At 38.0% G+C, this 19,044-nt stretch overlaps 1 protein-coding gene across 1 annotated transcript in view; it reads right to left on the bottom strand.

Annotated features, from left to right (window-relative positions):
• The window catches only part of DCDC5 (doublecortin domain containing 5), a 93,487-nt gene extending 79,051 nt beyond the window's left edge, over positions 1-14,436 (bottom strand). The window contains exons 1-3 of the mRNA XM_011965616.1: positions 14,392-14,436; positions 7,248-7,429; positions 170-269 (exon numbers count right to left, since the gene is read on the bottom strand). Coding sequence (XP_011821006.1) covers positions 170-269; positions 7,248-7,429; positions 14,392-14,436 — 327 coding nt within the window. The remainder of the gene's footprint in view (positions 1-169; positions 270-7,247; positions 7,430-14,391) is intronic.
• Positions 14,437-19,044: the final 4,608 nt, after the last annotated feature.

Here is a 19,044-nt window from a genome sequence, read left to right as displayed (position 1 = left end):
ATGCCAGAATAATGTTAGCTGTTAGTATTATTTTCTGATGCTTGCTCAGTTAGGATAATTCTGAGAGAAAATAAGGATTAAAATGGAAAGCTTTTTATATTTAAGGGCATTCCTTCTTGGATGGGGTATTCATAAATTAATATTGCCAGGTTCAAATCCATGTCTTTACCAGTTCATCTCTTTGCAGGTCTTTTAAGGCAAATATTTCCTTCCCCTTTTCATTGTACAATCTCCGAGCTGCAGAAGGTAAATTTAAAATCTCAGTGCACCTGTAATAAAAGACACAAAAATTGACCTTGCATACAGAAAGCTTCCAGCAGCAAAGGGAGAAAATAAAAGAAATCAGGGCCCTGAATCCATAATGACAACTCTCTCCGCAGGACTGTTAGTCATAAGCTGGACTCTGGGGCCCGTCAGACCCATTGGAGTCTCATTTTCCTCTCCAAAGTGTGGCACTTGGACAAATTATTTAACCTGTCTAAGGCTAGATTTCTTACCTTCCAGGGTTTCTGTGAAGATGAAAGGTTGATTTTGAAAAGGGCTCTTAGCACAGTCCCAGACATGACCAATAAATAGCTAGACACACTGCTATTGACTTTACGTTCCTCGGTATGCCCCACGCTTTTCTATTTCTGTGCCTGTGTTCTTTCTCCTACCTAAAAAAAAATCTTCCTTGGCTTTTTTCTGATGTAGTTTTGCTCTTTCTCCAAGGTTGTCAAAGTCTAATTTGTCACCAAGTTCCTCAGCTCCCTCCACCAGAAGTGATGACTATAGCCCTTTAACTACCTTTGAAATAGACGTTTTTAGCCTGGTTAAACATTGAACACTGATTTCCCACTCCCACAACCCCCTGCCCTCCCAAACAAGCACTGGACAAGCCTTGTGGATTTTGAGATGAATGACAGTTTTGTGGTTCCCTGAGGAGCTCTGAATCTGGTCAGGGAAGAGAAAGGTGAGCCACTGAAGTGTAATATGAAGTCACAGGTGCTGCCATAGGCACCTGGCCAGTGTGCTGTGAGAACAGAGGGGAAAACAATTAATTTTTCCAGAGAACCCTTATCTAAGGGAGTGACATTTGGGTTGGGTTTTAAACGATAAACAGGATTTCATCAAAAAGCGCTAGACTGGAGCTGAGTGTATGGACATGAGGAATGTATGGACCCGATGAAACTGAAAAATAAAGCAGAAACCAACTGAAAGTAGTTAAGATTCCAGACTGAGGAACCTGCATTCTAGCCCATAAGCAGCAGAAAGCCATTGAAGGCATTACAGCAATTATGTGGTGTTATCAGGTCTGCTTTTCAGAAAGTTAACTGTCAGAAAGGTGGAAAATGGGCTGGAGGTGGGAGAGGCTGGACCCTAGACAGCAAGCTTTAGGACAGATGTAAATAGATGGAATTGTGAGGAAAAAGTAGAGCTACAGGAGACTGATGGAGCATTTCCTAAACAATACTGTGAGGATATCCTGCCTATGGAAGAAGTAGAAGATTCTTCCTAAATATATTTTGTGTTAGAATGTACTGTTTACAGTAAATGAACTTCAGTTGACTTTATGCTCATCAGCAAGACGTAGCTTTATAATGTTTCTAAATTTTATTTCCTCAATGGGATAAAGCAATTAAACAGATAATCAGGCCCCCCATTTCTCTAAGGCTAGCTTAGAAGTAAATAAAGCAGGTTGGGTATGGTGTTCCATACCTGTAATCCCAGCACTTGGGGAGGCCAAGGTAGGAGGACCACTTGAGGCCAGGAGTTCAAGATCAGCCTGGGCAACATAGCAAGATCCCTATTTTTAAAGAAAGGAGCTATGCCTCCCAGATCCACAGTCAGCTACAGCTCTGCAGCAGTGGAGCTCTTATGCTAATCAGTTCCTTCCAAACGGTAACAAAACCTTCGAGAAGCTATGGTCATATGCTTTCTCCTTTTCTTTATCTTCTTGCTTTGGATTTTTGTCTCATTTTCTTTCTTCTCCATGTGGCCTTCTCTGACAGCTGCCCCTTACAATGTTCTCTCTCTTTCCTGGTTATATGTAAACCAGGATATATATCATCATATAAATGATCGCTTGATCATTTTCAATTCTGTATGGTTATAAAGACTGCTGCATGTGGCTTTCTGATTGTTTCACTAAGCAAATTTTCTTCCCCAAAAGTTAGTTGGGAGTTCCTTAAGAGCAAGCAATGCCTTGTTCTAGAGAGAGAGAGAGAGAGAGAGAGAGAGAGAGAGACAGAGAAGAGAAGAGAAGAGAAGAAAAAGAAAGACACCAAAAACCTCCAGCAGAACATCCAACATTGGTTGATGTACATAATATAAATACAACAGATAACTGTTGATTTAACAGTTGAGGAAAACAAGCCTTGGAGAAGGACAGGGCTTTGCTGAAGACTTCCAGCTAATTAGTGGCAATGCTGGGGTTAAAATAAGTTCCATTGCCTCCTAATCCAGTGGCCTTTCCAATATTCTATGTTGCCAGCAACTTTACAGAAAATAGAAGGTACCACCATCAACAACAAAAGTCCTGTATCTATTATTTTAAAATGGGACTTATTATACCATTAGATCATACTTCAGTTTTGTAGATGGAAAAATCAATGACAAAGAGAACCTCAAAATTGTCCAGAGTGAATTATTAAATAACTAAAGATAGCATAATTTTCCTTAAACTCAATAAAACTATCCCCTTATATTCGACAAGGCATATTTTGCGAAAAAGTTCATACCAAGTGCTCCAACCTTTCAGCAGTGACCTAATTCTTGATTTGGTAAGAAAATACTGATTAAAGAAAAATTACAACATATTTCATAAACATGATATATGTTAGTGCTATGGCTTAGATGTTTGTCCTCTGCAAACCTCATGTTGAAATTTGATCTCCAATGATGGAGATGAGGCCTAATGAGAGGTGTTTGAGCCATGATAGAAGATCCCTCATAGATTAATGCCCCCCCCCGCCCCCCGGAAATTAGTGAGTTCTCACTCTATTAGTTATTTGAGAGCTGACTGTTAAAAAGATGCTGGCACCTTCCCTCTCTCTCTTACTTCTTCTCCTCTATGTGGTCTCTGCATTTGCCAGCTCCTCTTCACCTTCTGCCATGAGTGGAAGCCGCCTGAAGCTCTCACCAGATGCAGACGCCCAATCTTGAACTTTCTAGCCATCAGAATCATGAACCACATAAACCTTTTCTCTTTATAAATTAACCAGTCTCAGGTATTTCTTTACAGTAACGCAAAACAGACTAAGACAGTCATATTTTAAAAATCGGTTTACAACAGGTAAAATACAAAAATTTACCCCACTCTTAATTCAACCAAATATAAGCCAAAGAAAGGTGCTGTAAATTGTGAAATATATTTTTAAAATGAGATTAATTTATATTTACAGAATTGGTGATTCTGAAAGCTAGGGGAATTTGCTAGACCTTGACATTTAGGGGAAAAAAATTGTATTAATTACCATTGGTATCATAGGCTCACATGCTTTATATATTCCACAGATTAGAAACTCTAGAATCATTATATTAACAACTGATTTTCTTAGGTAGGTATGTATGTAATATATATATATAAAAAAATAAAATATTTAACCTATTATAAACCAAATTTATATATATTTAAGTTGTTTTATAATAGGTGAAATATAAAAATTTCACTACTCCATCCTTAATGCCAGCAAATATAAACCAAATATAATATACTATATATATTTAAGTATATATATAGCATATACTTAACTATATATATGGTATATGCTTAACTATATATACCATATACAGTATATACTATATATATGTATATATCATATATAGTATGTTATCTGTTATAAATAATCATTCAGGTATTTAAATGGAAAACGCATTTGCATTTAGAATATTAAGTGCTTACCTTTCCAAAAATTGGTGAAATTCTATCTGGTCCATTTCTGTTTCAGTATATTTAGTGACACAGATTTTCTCTTTCTTGTCAGTGTGAACACTTCTGAAACAAATGATCCAAGATTTGATTGATATGTCAGAATACACTGTCAATTATCTCTTGACATATTTTAATATATGAAAAATTATAAGGTCTTAATTTATCATGACTTGCCCTAAAGTAATCTCTTTCTTTAAAATATACAGTTTCAAAAACTATCACAATGAAATATTTAACTTCATATTAAATATTAAATAACATGATGTCATTACATAAATATTCATACTATGAGTAATTTTATAAGACAATACATTTTCACTATTTTATTTCTCTTCTAATAATGCTGAACACTATGAAATATAAATTTTTCAACTTTGAAGAAAATTCAGAGATTGCATTCATTTTACCTGTAATTTTTTACTACTATATTATCTTACTATTAACCCCAAATTTAAAATTTTTAAACTGAAAAATAAACAATGATGATCATAGAAAAAGATGCTTAATTTGAATATATATCTGCTCATAGTTTTAAGTTAGAAAACTATTTTGTGCATTTTTAGAATCTGTATATTTTATTAAATGAAATAGTTATCAAATACTTCATAATTAATCATTCATTCACTGCAAATGGTGATCAAATATAGCTAACCATTCATTTAGTGGTCACTAATTTAAGGCCTATGTGGGCCCTTAATCATGTGGTTGACAAAGTGACTCTCTAATACCTTAAAACTTGATTCATCAGAACACAATGATCTATGATTGTAACATAGCAGATTGTACATCTGCTATGAATGAAGCATCCCTGTTCTCTGTCTCATGGATGAAACATAAGCAGATAATCATGAAACACAATGGTAGGTGCTGTACTGGTGGAAGGCCCAGGGCTGGAGTAGTGGAGTACATAGCAGCCACAACTAACTCGAGAGGAGAGAGCATCTCATTCAGGGTCAATATTTGGAAAGGAAATCTAAACTCATTCTCAAAAGACTTTTATTATTCAAGTACATAGAAAGTGTTGGAAAGTGGTGGCGGGTGGTTTGAGAGTGGGAATAGGGGGAGTGTTGATAGGAAATAGAGCTAGAGAAATATGCAGGGATAGATCATAAAAGGCCTTACAAGCTCTATTAGGGAGCTCAAGTGAGTTCAGAGATCATAACTTACTAATAAGTGATACATATATTGTAATAATCTAAAATATAAAATTTACTTCAGAGCCTCATCTTGGGCCTTTCTTTTTAAAATTCCTTAAATACCACTTATAAAATTTTTCTTGTTTAACTTACATTTCTGAGAGATGAAATTTGCCTGTGACACAAGAAAAATTATGAAGGTCTTAATTTATATGAACTCGACGGTCATTATTAACACTAATTGACAAGATCTTGTCACTCACTAGAGTAATAACTGACTAATTAATGAACAAATACTATTTGATTTTCCTTAGGCTTTGTAGATGAAAGAACTAATAACAACAACAAGAACTCCTCAAAACTATCTCCAGTAAATTACTAAATAGCTAAAGGACAGCATGTTACTAGAGCAAGATTTGGTTAAAGTATATCTATATTTCATCATTCTAGCATGATTTTGCTTGTAAAGACACTAAACAGCCCAACACTCCTTCTTCTTATAAATGAGTTTCAAGTTAATGAAAGTAATATATCCTTATATGTCAATAGAAGTTATTTCTTCTGGAAGATGGGTAACTTGTATTTATTAAATACACTGAGGCACAGCAAGGGTTCTGCCTGGCACAACTCGAGGATGCCATTCATACAGATAACCATGTGAGCAGAGCTCTCTGAAGCTGGACAATGCAGCCATCCTGCAATGTAAGCCAAGACTTTCCATTTAAACCTTCTGTGAACCAGTACTTACATACAGCTCTGGTGTGGGTTGTCAGGGGGCGGTGTGGGGGAATGCTATTGATGATCTTATAGAACACTTTGTGAATCAGCAGAGAAATTAAACTATATGTAGTAGAGTTTTAGTGTTAAGTGTATGCCAGTGTATTTTAATTATTTGGGAGTAATTAATTCACATGGTGAACTAAGTGACTCTAATACCTGAATACTTAATGAACTGGGACACACTGTTCCATGAACATAGCATATGGGCAGCACCGCGTTTCACATATTCTCTGCTAGAACAGTTGTCCAAATTTACCATTTCAATCTCTTAAAATTTGTTTGGATTACCTGACTGAACCACGCATTTTAAAACATTGATGTGATAAGATAATATCTGTATGTAACTTTAAGCCACAATTAAAGATGCAAAACAAGAAAAAAAATGAATGTAGGAAGAAACAGAAATTTTGTGTTAACTTTGGGTGTTATTTTTGAAGAGTCATACATTATTTTAAGGACATTACCCTCACATTTTACATCTAGCAGAATGAACTAATTATGAAATGTATGCGTCAAAGAATTCAATTTCAGGCTTGACTTTACTTTGAAGATTAATTTTTTACTTTATCATCCTTACAGGCAGTTCAGTGGTCAGCCAATCTGAATGTTACTCATTGTTCAGCGATGTATGAAGTATATTTAATCAATGTGAAGAAAGTAATACTAAGCTATTATCAGCAGCCTCAAATATTCTAAACATCTCAAAAGAAAGGTCAAGAGGTAATATCACTGCTAATAATATGAGAAACAATGTGTTTAACTCATTCTTTACATCAGAGCTCTTCAATGATCTATGATGCCTTTTGTCATAAAACGAAAATACAGTGGGCGATTTTTCTTCAATGTTGGAGAAAATATTGGCTATTGGGAAAATTTTATTCCAATAATCAGGTAAGCTAAAGTGTCAATAAACGTTTTTCTAGGGTGATAAACTTTTAAAATGTTATTCCAAGGAAGACTATAAATTATATAAAGTTATACTTTTGAAAACTATATTTGTTCATTAAATATTATAAAGATTTAAACATAATCGTGTATAATTTAACTTAAATAAGGAGTTACAAAATTATATTTAAGAAGGATGTTGAGTTCAATTATTTCAAGACACATTTATAAAATTCAAACAAAAATGCTAATTCAAATATACATTGATCATAGAACTTTTAAAAATAGAACTTTTAAAAATCAGAGCTACTCATTTCTAATCCATTAACTTCTGTATCAGCAGAGTTCAAATCAAATTCCTGATGAAGAAACTAAATGAGTCCTAGTCTCTGTTTTCATCTTCAAATGTCAATATGAGAGCTCTTTTGCTAAATAAATACAGAATTCCCACAGAAAAACGTCCATAATGAAGAACACAAAAATCTGTAGAAACTAGAAAGTGTATTTAATAAGTATGAACAAGTTGTTCTTACTGTGTTTTCCATCCAGGTGAGATGTCTGGACCAAGGATAGTAAGGGATCTGTTTCTATTCTTGTCTCCATTCCGCAAAACTCTGAGTCGCACAGGGGCATATGGCTCCGTTGTCTTACAGATGGGTTTCTTCATGGGAGGACTGCTCGGAACAAGCAATCCTTGTATCGGCCAATCAAACTCCTTCAGAAAGAAATGACAAAAACATAATAATAAATATAGAAGAAGGGTCATGTCTAGATTTCAAAATATATTGAACACAGTTTATACCTTTAATCTCTCATTCATTCAACAAAAATGTATTGGGGCACCTAAGATGTTCCAGACAATTCTAATTAATGTTTTATTTGAAGAGGAAAGATAATTATTTTTAAAATTTCTGTAACAACCTGTGTTATGCTGCAAGATGAATGATTTATTCCCTCTCAGAGAAACATCATTCTCGAAAAATAGAACTTGGAATATTTTTGCTTACATGTTAAATATCTTTAATCAGCATGAAGAAGGATGTGACAAAAGTGGTTTTCAAATAGCCTGAAATAATACTGCCTTAAACTAAATCTATTTGGCAAAAAAAGGAATATATTTGGAGAATATTGCAAAAATAATAATAATAATAATAATGAACATAAACACATTTCACATGTTTCAGTTGTAGAATTCAGTTACTTTTTTATTCAGTTTGTATCTATTCATCCATAAAATCATTTATTGATTAATTGATGTATTCTTCAAATATTTTTGAATGTTTGCCATATATTCTGGCATATTATGCACTGAAAATAAAACTATGAACCACACAAGATACTCTTCCTCAAATAATTTTTAGAAGGTCTTCAGAAACTTACCTAAATATAGACTGGCAATTACAATAGTGCAAGTATGACGACAGGTTACAGGTGTGATGGGACCACATAGGAGGAGAACCTAACCTGAGTTTTCCTAAAATGTCGTAGAACTGACTCCTGAAGCCTTCGTAGGAGTTAATGCAGTAAAGGATTGGTAAAAAGAGGGGTAGACTTGAGGATTAATAGAATATGATGTTGGAGCAATAAAAGGAGGCAAGGGGGCTTCCGGGTTCACAGCTTGGGTAACTGGGTAGATGGTATTGCTGTTCACAGAGATAGACACTTGTGTGTGAAAGAAGAGTAAATGTGGGAAGGGATGATCAGTGATGATGCTGGGCAAGGTCCAAGTTTGTTCTTTCTTTTTTTTTTTCTACTTTCATAAACAATTGTCCTGGCAGCATATCCTGTTAATCTGCAATGACCATCCTGTAAAATATCACTACTGCATGTAAGTGCAGATCTGCTTTTGTTTCTCTTCAGTTTGTCAGTTTGTCTTTCCCTTCACAGTAATGTACTGCTTTGATTACAATATATTTTTATGTGGTAAGTCTTGATAACTGGTAGGGCAAAGATGCTCACCTTGTTTTTCTTTTTTTGGGAATTGGCTCTTGTTGGCCCTTTGCTATTTCATATACATTTAAGAATGAGGCTGGTTAGCTTTTTAAAAGTCTCTTTGGGATATAAGTGCTCTATATTGGGTTAAGAAGTTTTTATTTTGCTAATATCTTTTCTTGAATTTATATTAAATCATATAAAGTTCTTTTTCCTTCATTTACTGAGATTTGCCTATATAACTAAACTCTCATCACTTATGTGTTAATTACATTAATTTTAAAAAATTTAAACTAATATTGCCTTCCTGGATAAATCAAAATTGCTCATGATGTATGATACTTTTTATAAATTGTTGAATTAAATGTGTTAATATTTTCTTTAAGATTTTTGCATGTACATTCATAAATCAAATTAACATATAATTTTCATTTATTACCTTCCACAAGATTTGGTATGAACCTTATGCTAACCTCATGAAATGAGTTGGAAAGTATTGCTTCTTGTGAGAAACACAGTCACCCATCCAAACCCAAAGAATGGACTTAGAGGCACAACATCCCACTGCTGTTAAGACTCCTGCCACAATTACAAGAGATGTAAGGATTGAAGCTATCATGCCTTTCCATTTTCCAAACCAACCTTCTACCCAACATGTAAATGGGTCATCAATTCCAGCATTCTCTGACTGTTCATTGGCTAGAGTTATCGGCCCTTGAAAAGCTTTTGTGATGGTCCCATCTGGGGCAGTATTGTTAGGAATGAAAGTACAACATTTTCCTCCCAGCATAACACATACATCTCCTTTTTCTGCTAGTATCATGTCTTAACGCAAGCCTGTTTCCCAGGCCATTTGGCTGGTGGCATCAAATTGGCTAACCATCCCTTTGAGGGCATTCCAAGCATAACTGGTGAATCTCTGTTGATTATAGTAGATGTAGTTAATCCAATTCACACTCTTAATAGTTGGTCACCAGAAGAGTGCTGACTCAAACCTAGCAGTTATTTGGTTTCGGGCCTTAAATTTATTAGGCGATACCCTAGGGACTCCTATCAAGTCAACATATATATTGGGATCAAAAGAATTTGTCAAATCTCTCCGGATTCGGTGGCCATGTGTATTTTCAGGTATCTTGTGGAATGCCAGGGTGAATGGAATGGCCAGTTGGACTAAAGCACAAGTCCTGGTCCAATTGGATGGTAACAGGTTATGGAGGTTCCTTTTCCCACAATATCACCAGCCTAGGGTATATGGAGAGCTGAGTAATTGCCATAGCTTGACTAACCAGTGACATTTAGGATGTAGGTACAAGTTGGGAGTTCTCCCATGGGCTTACTGAACTCTGACCCCTGCCTAGAGAGGCAAGAGGAGTGGTTCATATTCCCTACAGAGAATGAGAGGATTGCTCTGGGATCCGACCTCTGTAATGTGGGAAAGAGCAATGACAGAGTCTTATAGGTCTCATTTCCCCAAGCATCCTTATCCTGGTATAGAGCCAACATGCAATGCATTCCTTTAGGATCAGTATTCTATCCTAGGGGAAACAGAACCACCTGTGCCTGAGGTTGTCCTGCAGCACACATGTAGCAGTTACTCTTGTTGAGGGTTTGTACCAAAAATTTGACCCTTTTGACCCAGGCATTCACATCCCTGTATGCTGTCTCAATTTCTAAGGTTTGCCTTAAATCCTTTACCTCAATTATTTTTACCCTTTTAGGGTCATTATTTGGCAAAGTGTTTATTAGGGTCTGGGTTTGGAGTAGTCCCAGGCAAATGGGAGGTTGAGTCCTTGATTAGTTTGAGAACAAATCACCCTAGGGGGTCTTTCCCTGTGTTGGCAGCCCCTAATCCATATACCTGAGATGCTACTTGTGGTTCTTGGTCTAGAACAACTGGATTGTCAATGGTGATGAGTATAGGATTGCATTCTAAATTCTGGCAGTTATTTGGCAGGGAGCGCTTGGCCCCTTGGACACATGTAGTTTATTCTTCAAGGGTCTCCAGTTCGGAGTTACTTACCCTATGTTTACTGTCCAACCCTGAAATTGGGTAGTCCACCATATGTTATCCCAGCTGGGGCAGGGTAATACCCTACTATAACTTGTATCTGGTTCAGGGCAAAGATATTTATCTGCCTGCGAGAGCCATCTCTGATTTTCTAAATTCCCACAAGGTAAAACCTGGCAGGCATCAAATCTTATAGTCTGGGATGCTACCGTCTTGGTTACATTAATCACCAACCTGATTGGGTAGGGAGTAGGCCCCTGACAGTTTCCATTTTGACCTTCTGTTCTTTGTATAGCAGCCCATCCCAGCCACATGAAGAATAAACTACATGTGTCCAAGGGGCCAAGGGCTCCCTGCCAAATAACTGCCAGATTTTAGAAGGCAATCCTATACTCATCACCATTGACAATCCAGCTGTTCCAGACCAAGAACCAAAAGTAGCACCTCAGGTATATGGCTTAGGGGCTGTCAACACAGGGAAAGACCCCCTAGGGTGATTTGTTCACAATCCCACAACATTGTCCACCCAGGATAACACATACATCTCCTTTTTCTGCTAGTATCACATCTTAATGCAAGCCTGTTTCCCAGGCCACTGGGCTGGTGGCATCAAACTGGCTAACCATCCCTTTGAGGGCATTCCAAGCATAACTGATGAATCTGTCTTGATTATAATAGATGTAGTTAATCCAATTCACACTCCTAATAGTAGACCACCAGAAGAGTGCTGACTTAAACGCAGCAAGTATTTGGTTTCGGGCCTGATTGGGTAGGGAGTAGGCCCCTGCCAGTTTCCATTTTGACCTTCTGTTCTTTGTATAGCAGCCCATCCCAGCCACATGAAGAATAAACTACCTGTGTCCAAGGGGCCAAGGGCTCCTTGTCAAATAACTGCCAGAATTCAGAATGCAATCCTATACTCATCACCATTGACAATCCAGCTGTTCTAGACCAAGAACCAAAAGTAGCACCTCAGGTATATGGGTTAGGGGCTGTCAACACAGGGAAAGAAACCCAGGGAACAAAAATGTCATGTCTTGCGTTATGATACTAGCAGAAAAAGGAGATGTATCTGTTATGCTGGGTGGAAAATGTTGTGGGATTTTTTCCCAACACAGGGGGGGAAAAAACCATTTTTTTTTGTTTTTTGTTTGAGATGGAGTCCCACTCTGTCACCCAGGCTGGAGTGCAATGGCGTGATCTCAGCTCACTGCAACCTCTGCCTCCCAGGTTCAAGCGATTCTCCTGCCTCAGCCTCCTGAGTAGCTGGGATTACAGGTGCGCACCACCACACCTGGCTAATTTTTGTATGTTTAGTAAAGATGGGGTTTCACCATGTTGGTCAGGCTGGTCTGGAACTCCTGACCTCGTGATCCGCCTGCCTCAGCCTCCCAAAGTGCTGGGATTACAGGCATGAGCCACTGCACCTGGTCCCATGTTTTCTTTTTACATTTTTCTCAGAGTTAACTTTAAGGGTTCCTCAGGTGACCTGTGCACTGGTCTTTTCCCCTCCCTTCCGGGGTCTATTTTACCAGTCCCTTGACTGTAGTATAGTTAGTCCACCCCATTCGGCTGTTTGCACAGCGGTCTCTGTGGTTGGGAACACTCGATAGGGACCTTCCCAGTTTGGGTGGAACTTGTCTTCTTTCCAAGTCTTAATCAGCACCAAGTCACCAGGCTGGAAGTGGCGAACCGCAAATTTAAGAGGCAGAGTTTGAGTCAGAAGTCCTTTTAACCTGAGGGATGACAGGATGGAGGATATGGCCAGTATATAATTTCTTAAAAATTGGTCCTTGATTTCCGTAGTAGGAAGATCTATAGCCCTGTCCAAATATGGGAGTCCATATAATAACTCATAGACAGACAATCCCAAGTCTTTTCTTGGGGCTGTCTTAATCCTAAGGAGTGTTACTGGGAGACATTTGGTTCAAAACATTTTAGTTTCTAAGATTAGTTTGGTGATATACTTTTTGAGAGTTTGATTTATTCTTTCTGCCTTTCCAGAGGAAGGGGGATGCCAAGGAGTATGATAATCCCATCTGATTTGTAAACCTTCCATAATTTCCCTTAACACCCTTGAGGTAGCTTCCTTCCTAAACTCATGCAGTTCAAAGAAATCATTCTCCTCTAACAAAGGGCAACCTGAAAGTTCAGGTTGTAAATCACAGATAAACAGTTTAAGCACAGAAAGGGAGAGGGGAAGACTCCTGGATTATCACCAAACTTCACACTCATACAATGGGCCCCAGTAAAAACAGTGGGCCTTAATAAGCACATTCCTTTCCCTTTAGGCACACTAAGGGAAGCTAAAAGCAGACTGGGGGAAGATGCCTGCAGCTGGAAGATGTCTGGGAACAAACACAGAAACTCTCTCTCCCAGATAAGTGACACAAAGGAATATTTTATGGTGATATGTAGGTTCTAATAGCCCATTTTTAATCAATCCCTCCATTGCTGGTGGGAGATCTTTTCTCCCTTCAATAGCAATGCGATATTGTTTCCGCAAACTACTTCTCATGGTTGTTTTAGTTCAATCTGTAAGGGTGTGATTTTTAGCCCTCCCCTGTTGCCTTCCCAACCCACACAAGGGGATTAACTTTTCTTTCCTCCTCCTCTGTTAGGAGGCCCATCATTACCTTTATTTGTCCTTCCTCTATTCCTAATCCTAAACCCAATCTCACAACTGTGATTTTACCCAGGAGGTTAGTTCCTGCTTCAGAAACATGTAAGAGTGACCCCTCAACTTGTTGTGGTCCCAATGAACATTTTCTTAAATATCAGGACCTCAAATCCCTCCCCTCTTACCCGTGATCGTATCAATTTTCCCTATTGGGTGGAGTTCTGCACCCCTTGGTTGGTGAATTAGGGAGGAGCGAGCCAGTATTAACCCAAAGTGTCACTTTTCCTCCCTCAGGTCCCACCTCCAAATTTATCAAGGGTTCTTGGTGGGACCTACTCAGAAGGTACCCCTGACTTCCCCAGTCTTCATCAACGGTCATAATGAACGTTTCTTCTTTTCTTCCATTCAGGACATTCTCTCTAAAAATGCCCAGGCTTTCCACACTTGTAACATCCACTCATAGTCTTAGGAGCTTTTCCCTGCATTTCCCTTCTTTCTCTGTGTCGAAATCTGTCATTCCCTTGTCTCCTTCGAGGGAGATCTTGATCTAACCTTTTCCTGACTACCTCTTCCACAGTGGAAACCATGATTTTCGCTTTTTGTTTCTGCTTCTCTTCCTCTCTCCTTACAAAGACCTTCTGAGCTTCCCTCAGTAATTCCTCAATTGGTTTTTCATTCCATCCATCAATCTTCTGCAGTTTCTACTTTATCTTCCTTATGTAGCCCCCCAACCCTTCTGCAGCCTTACTGACAGCTGCCCCAGGTGGACTTACAGCCTCTCAGGAAAACAACAACAAAATCCTTAATGGTTATCTCATCCATTTACCCTTCCATAACCTGAATCCTTTCTACCCCTGCTGACAAACAGCTACTTTGCTGTAGGCAAACCACTACTCTTCAAGCAGCCTAATCCTAAACTCTCCTCCACATTGCTTTCTCACTTGCATCTGCCAGTTCCTGGGCTCTGTCCCTCCTCAGTGACCTCACTGCACCCTTTCCCTGCACCTCCTTGTTGCTTGAACCTCCAGAACCTTCCCTGAGCCCTGCCAACCTCTCCATATCCTCTCACTTCTTGTACTCTTCCTTCCTTTTACATTATTTTTCTCCCCAGTCTCACCTTCTGTGTCTCTCTTTGATCTGTCTTTTCCAGTCTCTCGTTCATTTTTCTTCTTCTCTCTCTATAATCTCCTGTTTCCTTTCTCCCTTACACTCAGTTTCTTCCTCTTTCTCTCTCTGAGCACAAGCCAAGCCGTGCTGTGCCCTGGCTCCCTCCTGTCTGTCTGCAAAGACGGACAGCTCTGCTGAAACGACAAAGCTTCAGCAGCAGCTTTTATCAAAAGTTTTCAGCAGCCAGCTCTCACACACAGCTGTGCAGCTGGTTCTCCCCTGCCTTCAGGGTCAGCAACTTAACTCTTTCTCTCCCTCTCTGGCCCTCCACATTTGCTGTTTCCTTCCCCTTTCTCTTTCTAATTTCCTTTCTTACTTTATCCCTTTTTCCCTTTCTTCTTTGAGGGGGACCATGGGGGCTAATTACTTGATCCAGCAGACAGCATAACTTATCTCTTCTTGTGAGAATGGGGTTTTATTATTCACATAGAGAATTAAAGCTTGACACACCCAATCCTCATCTGAGCCAAACTTAGGCTAAATGACTGAAGGCTTACTAATGGGGTCTTTGGGCCAGATAAAAAAGCAATACTTTATCTTTTTTTGTTTTTCCTTATTCCTGGTTTGGGGGTTATTTCCCCAAGCCTGTAACATCTTTCCCTATGAATTATCTGCGGGGATGTTGGAGGTGGCCACATTGGCTCCCTCCTTCCTTTGTTCCCTAGGCCTAGAATTTTTGCTTCCTATTTTCAGCTGGTCCTCATGTCTCAGTTTTCCTGTGTACTCAATCCCCTTCTTGGATGTTTCTTTTATACCCTGTGAATCAACTGCTTCGTCTGTCTCCAGCTGTTTCCCTCGCGGGATAATGGAACCACAGATTGGGACTCTGCACTTGCTTTGTATCTAGGATATGTCTCAGACACACATACTCAACCTCCGAAAATGCCCAACCACCAAGGCAGTACATATAGTCCAATTTTCCTACCTTGGCTCATGCACGAGGTTGCCTGGTTGCCGTGGTGCTTGCTGTTCTCCCTGTGTTACCTCCACTGTCTCCTGAATAACAGTCTCGGGTTTATCTATGGCTTCAGTGGGGAGCTGGGACACCCGGACACAGCGGGCCACCTAAATTGGGTGGGACACTTCTCCCCTCTTGGCTGGAGTCCCACTCCATGCAGGCACAGAGATCCTGGATGGGCCACCAGGTTGTGAGAAACACACTCACCCGTCCAAACTCAAAGAATGGACTTAGAGGCACAAAGAACTGCAAAAGTTAGACTTTTTAATAACAGTCTTGAAAGATCAGGTATCTGGTGAGCAGGCACATTGGGGCAGTCACAACAGGTAATTTATCTCTCACCACACAAGTCCCTCTCCCAGTTCCTCACTGGTTGAGAACTATGGGGTTAAAATCTTCCTGAATGTTGCCTAAGTTTCATTATTCCCCTTATAAGGTTATAAACCATCCCTTTCCCCTCTAATTAAGTTTCAATTTCCCAATAATGAAACTTTCTTCTCTTTAATGAGCTGACCCCACCTCTACATTTTGTTTGCTTATTGTGACCTTCTAGGTACATGAGCCCAGCAGTTTGTTACATTTGCAGGCTGGCTGCCAGTACTTAGATTTATCGTGTCTTGAAAATGGACCATTTAAAATGTTTTCTCACACTTCTTTTCTTATATTCTGAAATATTTGTTTCCTATGTTTAGTAGAATTTGTCAGTAAAACTATTAGATCATGAAATTATTTCTGTGTGGAAATTTTGACTATTGATTCTATTTTTTCTATGGTTATTGGACTATTTAGGCTTTCTGTCTCTTCTTGGGTCCATTTTGTTATATTACTTTTGTCCAGAAATTTGGCCATTTTATTTATTTAAGCTACTATAAGCTTTAAGCTACTTTAAGCTACTGTAAGCTACTATTAAGCTACTATATTATAAAGTTACTTGTAATATTCTTTTATGATCTTCTGAATCGCTCAGTTTCTATATTCATATATTTTATTCTTGAAACTGGCCCAGTTATCCCATAGAACTTATGTTAATTGTTTCTCTCAAATAAACATAGAAATTTACCCTTCCAGTCTTGAAACTTGAGAAAGTTACATTTGTCTTATCTGAGTTCCTTTCTCAGGAAGCCAACCATCAGGCCTCCCAGATAGCATCAAGGAACTAAAACATACCAGATCACTGTATCTGGACAATGAGATGCCAGACCCCCAGTTGTCATGATTACCTATCCAACCACGTGCTTCCTGTTGACCAATCCCTCTTCTTTACCTCTCCCTAGTTTCTGTTTTTCCATACATGGTTGTGTTTCTTTCCTGCTATATAAACCCCTAATTTTAATTGGCCAGGGAAATAGATTTGAAACTGATCTCCCATGTCCTTGGCTGCAGCCCAATTAAATGAGATTAAAGCCTTCCTCCCTGGCAATACTGGTTATCTCAGTGATTGGCTTTCTGTGTGGCAAGCAGCAGGACCTAGACTGAACTCCTGGAGTTTTGATAACATTTTTAATATTATTATTTTTTATCTTAATCAGTTTTGCCAATTATGTAGATTTTATTAATATTTTCAAAGAACCTAAATTTGATTTTGATGATTCTGGTTTATATGAATCATCTATTGTATCAGTTTCTGCTCTTATAATTTACTATTTCTTTCCTTCTAATTCTTTGACCTCATTCTGTTACCATTGGCAGAACAGATGCTTATCTCATTAATTTTTAGCCTCTTTTCCATTTTAATACAAGCATTTAGGGCTATAAATTTCCTTCAGGTATGCTTTAGCTGAATCTCACATCTTTTGGTTTGATTCTAAATATTTCCTTTTAAAAATATTCATTATGCTTTCTTCTTTGTCTCACAAGCTAGTTAAAATATCTTTGTAAATTTCTAATATATGGTCTTATAAAATTATTTTGGCTATTTAGTTTTAACTTAACCCATCAGTAAAACGTGCTTGCATTATTAGACTATATCAAGGACCCTATATCAAGGACTAACTACTTTTCATCACCTCCATTCCTACCATCGTGGTTCAAGAAATTATTTCTTCTCATTTAGAGAATGCAAAAGCCTTCTAACTGCTTATTCCTGTTTCTACCTCAACCCATTTTACTCTATTGTCATAATTATCCTATTTATCCTTAAGTCAGAGCATATCACTGCTCTGCTCCAGACCCTCCCGTGGCTTTCTATCTCAGACTAAGAGCCTAAGGCCTTATAATGACCTGGAAGGCCCGCATGATCAGTATCCCCTATTTTCTCTCTGACCTTATCCCCTGCTGCCCTCTCCCTCACTCACACTGCTTCTGTCATATTTTACCTCAGTGTCCCTTAAACACATCATCTAAGTTGTTTACATTTCCTGGCATGCTCTTTTCCTAGAGATCTGCTTGTTCTCCTGGTCTTTACTCAAATATTACCTCAATGAAGCCTTCCCTAGTCAATCTAAAATTTCCAAAGCTAGTAATTTTTAAAATTTTTAAATTTTTGGAAATTTACTAGTAATTTTCCAAAATTTTTAAAAGCTAGGACAACATACGTTATTATATTAACTTACATTCCCTGAAAAGTTCTTGAATCTTGCAACTATATTGTAGAAAGTGTTTTAAATAAATTACAAAGTCTGAAAATTGTGAATATTACTGAAAAAGCATCTAATCATGATGCACAAATTTGTGAGATGAGTGCATAAATACCATTAATTGCATTTAATTAGGAGAAAGCAGTATAAATAAGTGTTTAAGAATCTGATGAGAAGAATGATTTCAGTTTAAACGTTTTTTCCTTTATATTTTCACTAGAATATTTTGCTTGGTAAACATGTTAACAACAGTAACAGACAATAAAGGTGACTTAACACAATTCTAAATAAGAAAAATTTGAACTAAAGAAGTTTTATTTTATTCTTAAACCTAACTGAGAATCTTTCACCAGTACACAAATAATATTGCAAAGGCTAGACAATCAAGTGTTTATTTAGATAAGTGTCTGCTATCTATGAATGGAGCAACATGGGGCTGTTTTTTCTTATTATGGTTACTGAGAATAAATTATCAAAGGTTATGACAACTTCATTGTGTATTTTTCTTTGAAATTGGCCTGTTGTATAAAGGGAAGTAGTGGGATGGAGTCACATAACTTCAATAAGTATGTTTGGGATTTGTCTATAACTGTTCTACAGCGGAGATATTCAACAATTTAGTTGATGGAGAAAATCAACTTTTATACTAGTTTTAGTCATAAAAGATTATGAAGCAAGGACTGGGTAGGTGAGAGAGATGGTGAGGGAATCTCATTAGAAAATTACTGTTGCATTGAAGTCTTGGTGTAAAATAGCTAATATATCTCTCTTTCTGAACCATGGCAGGGAAAGGCAAAAGAAACAAGATTCTCCTTCATGCTTTGTCTGATAAATGTCGATTCACAGATTTAGGGTGTGGAAATGTTTTTTTCAATATCTCAAGTATGCTATATTTCTGATGAACATATCTGAAGTGTGCTGTCTTAGCTCCTAGCTATTTCTACATTTTCTCACTTCCAATTTGTCCCATGACAAGTGATAGCATCTGCAGACATTGGCTCTGGCACTACTGAAGTACTGCTGTCTTTGGATGGCTTCCTCTACTTTCCAGTAAGACGAAGGAAGCCCA

Source organism: Mandrillus leucophaeus, unplaced genomic scaffold (assembly GCF_000951045.1).
Source record: "Mandrillus leucophaeus isolate KB7577 unplaced genomic scaffold, Mleu.le_1.0 Scaffold73, whole genome shotgun sequence".
Taxonomy (NCBI): Eukaryota; Metazoa; Chordata; class Mammalia; order Primates; family Cercopithecidae; genus Mandrillus; species Mandrillus leucophaeus.
Note: the sequence above shows the minus strand (reverse complement) of the source record. Positions and strands in the feature narration are given on the sequence as shown.